This window comes from Bidens hawaiensis, unplaced genomic scaffold, assembly GCF_021521415.1.
Source record: "Bidens hawaiensis isolate Kalapana, Puna unplaced genomic scaffold, B.hawaiensis_p1.1 tig00006109_1, whole genome shotgun sequence".
NCBI classification, from domain to species: Eukaryota; Viridiplantae; Streptophyta; class Magnoliopsida; order Asterales; family Asteraceae; genus Bidens; species Bidens hawaiensis.
This window is the reverse complement of record NW_027491407.1, coordinates 351,968-359,274: the sequence shown is the minus strand read 5'-3', so window position 1 is coordinate 359,274 and position 7,307 is coordinate 351,968. Positions and strand designations below refer to the sequence as shown.

The following is a 7,307-nucleotide window of genomic DNA, read 5'->3' as shown; positions in this document are numbered from 1 at the left end:
GAAGATGAAAAGGCAGTCGGGTAACAGAAGGCATTCTGTAATGAACATCATATCCGAAAATACGCCATGCAGCCTCAGAAGCAGATAAATACCGACAGTCATAAAATTATTTGATCTCGTCGACTTCTCGCTGCTCGACGCCTGCTTGTGTGTTGTTATTGGAAAAAAAACAGTAGGTCGATCCGGTCCTTTGTTGATGTATTTAAACAAATACTTTATAGATGACGCATGATTGCACCATTCAACATTAATGCGTGCCTGATATCGTTTTAATAGGTACTTGTTGTAGGGGACCGCACTTCTGTTATCTAACTGAATGATCACCATGATGTAATGAATTAACTATATAAGGTAAGGAAGAAAGTAAGTAATACTTGTTTAACTACCTTCAGACACGCCCAAAAATATGTCAACAGCGGTTACTTCTGGTTGTTGATTTAATTGTTGTGTCATTAGAGAAGATTGACTAATACTTGAAGACTGCATATTTGATGTGGTTGATATGTTTTTACCCCTTTTTATAACCATCAATGTTATGCCTTAATGGGCTTTAACGGGCCTTACTACGCCTATCAAGCCTTAACAAGTCTTCGATGGACAATAGTATGTCATATATACCTTAATGGTCTCCAATAGGCCTTACGAAGCTTATCAGCCGTTAGCAAGTATCCAATGAACAACATTGGATCATATATGCCTCAATGTGCTCCATTGGACCTTACTACGTCTAGCAAGCCTTAATAATTTTCTAATAGACAAAAATATATCATATATACCTTAATGGTCTCCAATGAGCCTTACTACATCCAAAAGGCCTTAACAGGTTTTCAATGGATGATTGTAGATCATATAAGCCTTAATGGTCTCCAATGGGCCTAACCATACCATGCTTCTTCCAAAACTGTAAGGACCCGAACCCAGAAACCTTACTAACAGTTGGATTTACACTTGAACACAGCTTAATTATCAGAGTTTACAAAAACTTTCGCCGAATGTTATTACATTTACATAATAATTTCTTTCTAAAACGACTCTTTGGGTACCAACACCGTGTAGATAGCCCTGAGTGCACTCTAAGCTCCATTTCTTTCTGTAATCAACTACCTGCGTGCATACTAGAAGTCAGCTACGTTGAGTGAGTTATAGTTTTAACAGACAACAAGTTATACGTACCATTCATACGTTCGTATCCGAAGATGCACATACAATTCTTAACCTGTCCACATTCATATATTCATACAAACTTTATTAACATTCGACCATACGTATATATATTTAGCATATTCACGTTCAGCACTTACCTTAACCTACCAAGAGTATATACATGGTTCGCCGTCTATACCTATGCTCAAGGTCATGAACATGTAAAAGGCCCGCAGTCCTTACCTGTGCTCACCATTCATGGTACGTACAAGGTCTGCGATCCTTCCCTATACCCTCATACATTAACAGCACGCACAAGGTCCACAACCCTTCTCTATGTTGTCACCTATGTCATAGCACGTACGAGGTCCGCAGTCCTCCCCTATGTTACCACATTACATTTACAGCACGTACCAGGTCCACAGTCCTTTCCTATGTTGACACTTATATCATAGCACGTACGAGGCCCGTAGTCCTCATTTTCAAACGGATCTCGTCTCATTTTTAAACGAGTCTAATCTCATTTTCAAACGAGTCTCATCTCATTTTCAAACGAATCTCATTTCAAACGAATCTCACCTGCAACTCTTTTATCACCAAGTTTATGTTTTTCCTACATGTTAGGGTCCGATTTACTATCTAAGTTTCATGCAAAACCGACTTCGTTTACTCGTCATTTTCACGAACCGAACACTACTCATTTTACCCGAACCGAACCAACTAACCCATTTACTCACAAGTTCATTACTTTATCAATAATCGTGATGCGATCTATCATCCCACCAAGTTTCATGCAATTCCGTGCACGAAAAGTAAACCTTTTTAACAAAAGCATACCTTTGTGGTTTCTGTTCGAAAAACACTCGAATAGCCCAAAATTATATCAGACGAACTCCGATTTGGGCGATTCAAGCGGCCATGGAACCGTCTCACCAATATCTACGAAACCCTATGATCGCTGTCACCAGAAACTGCCGCTATAGTCGTCGAAAAGCCTGAACAGTCGCCAAAAAACTTCATTTTTCACTGTTACGTTTCTCCTGATAAAAATTGGACTTCCCGAATCTGATCGAAGATCCGACTGGTGGAAATCTTCGTTTATATGCTAAGAACACTGTTAAAATTTGATACCGACCCGATGGTTAGATCTATAGTAATAATCGGGTCATTATGGGTTGCTCACTTAAAAACGGGATTTGGCGTTAGAATGGAGGAGTGTGTGTGCTTTCTTGAGGTGTAGGTGAAAGATGGATGGAATGAGATCTAGGTTTTATGAAAGGGGTTTATATACTCCTTGACTCATGGGCTAAGCTCATATTTTTCTCAAAGTCAATATTTATTAAAAGCCCATAATTATTAAAACCACTTTTGACTTTAGAAATCCATACTAAATCCATGTCTTTTACTCTTATTCAATTAAATAAGAATTTCATAATATTAAATATTAAATCTTTTATTTATTATTTATCGAACTATAGGATGTGTCACAATGTCTTACGTCATGCTTATTTCCAAGACGCCAAACGCCTTTATATTATTGTATTTAAATGGATAACAAAAACTAAGCCTATAATTACAAGGGTTAGAGTTATTTTACAAAGGTTCACAAAAATAAGAAGTATGAGAAGTCATAATTAATTGATATGTGTCAAGCGGGGACCAAAATGATAAGGACATAAAAGTAATAACACATATTCTCTCCACATGCAAGGCATATGTCAATTCCCTAATCATTTTAAAACGTCTATAATTTTTTCATATGTTATTAAGACAAAATAGCAAAAGACGTCCTTATATTTGATCGTTTTTTCAATGAACGTCCTTTTAGCAAAAGAAATGGCAGAAAACATGCTTCATGTTTCAAATCTCCTTCACGTTACGTCCGTTGCCACTAACCCAGTTAAATTTTTTCATTAAATCTAATAATGTGTCTTGCACATGAGGGTATATCAGTCATTTCACCATTTATATAAAAGTATTTTAATATAAATAAAATTAAAGAATTACATATAATAAACTAAAGACTTAAAACAAGCGTTTTTTATCTTTAATACGAGCATCAGAGTATGACTTTGTTATATAAGGGGCGTTTGGTTCACGAATTGTTTCGGAATTGGAATTTAAAAACCCTTTGCAAATCCTTGATGTGTTTGGTTGTAACTTTGTTAATGGAATTGAAATTGGAAAATAGCTCAAAAATACACATTTACCCTTAAATCAATACATGAGTCAAAGAAAAAAAGGGCATGATATATCCTCAACCAAGTAACCATCATTCTTCATTTCTAAAGCAGCGAACCACCGTCTTCGGCGACAACCAGCGCCGACAGCCATAACACCTACCCCTTTCTCACTTCAACCCAACTCTTTCTTTTCTCTCTTCTCATAATCGGTTGTTGCATGAATATTTGATTTGAAAAACGTGATAGATCTGAAATAATGTGACAAATCTTTCACCGGAACTGTGTTAGTAGAGGTGGCCGAAATTTTGTTGTTGTTGGTGGTGGTGGCAGGAGAAATTGTCAGTGACGTCTACAACGGGCGTTTGCCAACGGCGTCGATGCCGACGGTGTTGCTTGGTGGCGGGAGGGGCTGCGACAATGGTGGTGGCGTGCAACCTGCGTTGGTTGGCGGTGGGTGGTAGTGTTGATTAGTGTGGTGACGGTTTGGATCTGTTGGTAGAGGCCGAGGGTTATTTATGGTATTCACACACAATCCCATGAAATCCTTCAAAGTAATGAAGTAATCTGAATTCCTTCATTTGTGTGATTTGGTTTGAATGAATTCCAATTCCAAATCCTTTTGTTAACCAATCAAACACACTAAGGGATGGAATTTAAATTCCAATTCCATTGAAATCTCTTGAATTTCATTCAACCAAACAGGGTATAAAAGTTAAAACAAAAATTAAGTTATTGTGTCCTTTTGCGTGTCATCGTGTCTTTTTTCATCATTGTGTCTTTCTACATGTCATTGTGTCTTTCTACTTATCATCGTGAAAACTTTTAATACTAATAACACCATTGTGTACTTTTAATATGTAAATATATTGATAAAATAAGAACAAAATGTCGAATACATAAAACCAATGATACCTACATATTACACAATAACTTAAAACATAAAACAAAATCATGAATACTATTATATAATGACCTGAATTTAAAACACATTGAAAAATACATATATTACACAATGATCTGAACGCAACACACAATAAATATAATACTATTTTTCTCAAATTAAGCGAATGCCACATGCAAATCTCGAACAAAAGGCAATGAAAGTAATACACAATGACGGACCAAAAAAAAAAAACCGATGTGTAGAAAGACACAATGAAGAACAAAAAGACATAATGACGTAATTTTTGTTTTAATTTTTATCTTTAATATAGATACCAATTGAAAAAACAATGACCGGAAACATAATGCATAGAAAAACCCAATTAAAAAAAAACACAATGGCCAACCAATAACACAATGTATAAAAACCACAAATTTTATTTTTATTTTTTGTATATAACAATCTGATACTCATAATAAAGATAAAAAAAAGCTTATCATTATGGTGAATATTTAAAAAAAACACTTGTCGTATGAAAAAGTTATGAACTTTTAAAAATTATGGGGGAATTGATTGACGTGTGACTTGCATGTCGAGAAAGAAAATCAGCAAATGTGGGTTATTACTTTTATTCCCTTTTCATTATTTTTTCTATTAAATTAATCACAACAATTCAAATATAAGATCATTGGAGTAGATCGATTCTCATACCATTTTTGTGACACTTTGTATTTGAACTTTATCCATAATCACAAACCTCATATCTATCCAATGATGAAGAATAAACATATTTATATCATGGATGTTTTGGGACTGTACAAGGAATCAGGAATTGTCACAAAATTCAAATCATAATATAAACAACATAAGACAAATATTACATGTTGCAGGCTTTAAGAGATGCCAACAGTCTTTCCAAGTAACCACAACACCAATGACATTTCTATCATCACTATAGTGTGCACTGAAGTCCTATCCAGCATGAATCCATAAACCGTTATCCCCGCTGGATTGTTCTCAAAATACGTTACTAAGAACAAGTTCAAAACACAAAATTCAGGTAAAAAATATTGTGTGAACAACTTTTTATGATCATGATCTGATTGTGAATTAAATTTGCACATACCTAAGGCCTGCCTCTTCTGGAATGAAAGGGTACTGTAAGCATACGCGGGTATGAGTTTAGTGCTGTCTAACCCATCTTCACTACCGGCCTCATTATCAGATGATGATGGATCAGGCCGAAAAACTTGGTTTTCGACAGCACCCGTTGGTGGGGTTTCTGTGTCTGCATCTGGTGCATCAAATGACTCAATGGTTGCACATACATGCCATTTAGCAGCTAAGGATGTGACCCCTTGAGCCTTATGTGTGATCCTTGTGGCACTCCGCAGTAGTATCATTAGCCCAGCAAGCAAACTTACCGAAACCAACTGCACATAACACCAACAAAACCAACTTATATACAGAAGAACATCAACTTAACCATAAATGTTTCAAAAAGGTTCTATAATCACATTATCAAATAAAAAAGATTCTCATTCACTTACTGCAACTTCACCAGTTTTGAAGATGCTGAGATCTGCTTTGGGCCGCGTGGTGTCGAGAAGCGATGTGAATTGACTAATTGTGATAAGGAGGAGGGTCCACATTATAAACACACGGTATCTGTGGCTTATAATGCGCAGATGTCTCCTGATCCTCAAGTGTTCTTTCAACACAGACTCTACATCAGAGTCTACGTGGAACACTTGAGCGAAATCCTGGAGACGAAGGATCTGTAGATGACAAATAAGATGGAACAAGATACAAACTAGGAAGAATACCACGGTTCTATAGAACCAAGATGCAAGCTCCAAGAAGCATGCTACAGCATCACTCACCATAGCATTGATAAAGAATGGAATGGCGGTGGCACCCGAAGTGTACCACCAGACCTTATATGCAGCCTCAGCAGCCAAACATGGTGCAACAAATATGAAGAGTATCTTAACTGAGCTCTGTATTTATATATAAAAAAGACAACTATCAGAAGTGTACATAAAAAAAACTCGTTTGAGCCAGTGTAAGTTGGCTCGCTTGTCTTGTATAAGTTAAGCCTAATTTTTTATATTTATAAGCTATAACTCAAATAGCATCAACAATCATATTTTAAGCCCAAGTTTTACATCACTCTTAATTCGTTGACTCGCTTTTTTAGATTATGTTGAATATCTTTATAAATTTTGCATTTATATAAAAACTTCTTTGAAGTAGAATAAACGAGCTAGCTCGATCTCAAGATTTTAGCTCGTCAAGATAAACAAGCCAATAACGTAAAACTAATCAATCATGTCAAAATCGACATAACAAATTCAGGAAAAAAAAAACACATCATATACATACATTGAATTCTTCGGTATAACCCCTGCGGACCGTCTCGCTTTCATCACAAAGCTTATCGAAGAACAGAAACCTACGAAGCCCATAAATCCTAACAAACTGGGAGAGACAAACAAACGAAAGTGCGGCAATGCTGCTAAGAGACAACTGCACGTGGCTGTCATAAGGCCTTGCGTGTCGGTTGTCGCAATTGCTACAAGCGAGGTAGAAATGGGAGAAGGACGGGATAACGAAGGTGAATATTATGAACACGAACCATGAGAGGCAAAACGTGAACCGGTTGGATTGGTCAACACACATCCACCGGAGCCATGACCTGAAGCTGTGTAATTCGTCGTGAACGCTTGATTTTGATCGTGAAAAATCTTTCCGTTTTCGTTTTGCTAAGAGAGCCACATTCTCGGCGTCCATGGCCTTTGCATGGGGGAATTATGGTAACGTAACATTTGAAACCAACTTTTTTCTAAAATAGTAATTATTGTAAGCAAAATAGTTTTCTAAAGAACCCTAATTCAAATGTGTTACAACTTGAGTAAATATTTAAGCCTGTTTGCATAATTTCTTAAAATAAACGACCAAACATGAAATTTTATCTTCATGGGGATCATTTGAGCAATTTATTTCGAATATTATTTGTGTACTTTATTGTTCCAAAACGTGTTGTTCCGGACACGCAAACCGCCTCACGCCAGACCGTCCTAGGCCATCACGTGAGA

The 7,307-nt window shown here is 36.5% G+C and overlaps 1 protein-coding gene across 1 annotated transcript; it reads right to left on the bottom strand.

Annotated features, from left to right (window-relative positions):
- Positions 1-5,073: 5,073 nt before the first annotated feature.
- LOC143631581 (uncharacterized) lies at positions 5,074-7,002 on the bottom strand. The gene is made up of 4 exons (XM_077100300.1): positions 6,595-7,002; positions 5,760-6,209; positions 5,336-5,642; positions 5,074-5,239 (listed from the first exon to the last, which is right to left on the bottom strand). Exons 1-4 carry the CDS (start codon positions 7,000-7,002, stop codon positions 5,103-5,105), a joined length of 1,302 nt encoding a protein of 433 aa, XP_076956415.1. The 3' UTR covers positions 5,074-5,102.
- Between the last annotated feature and the right edge of the window lie 305 nt (positions 7,003-7,307).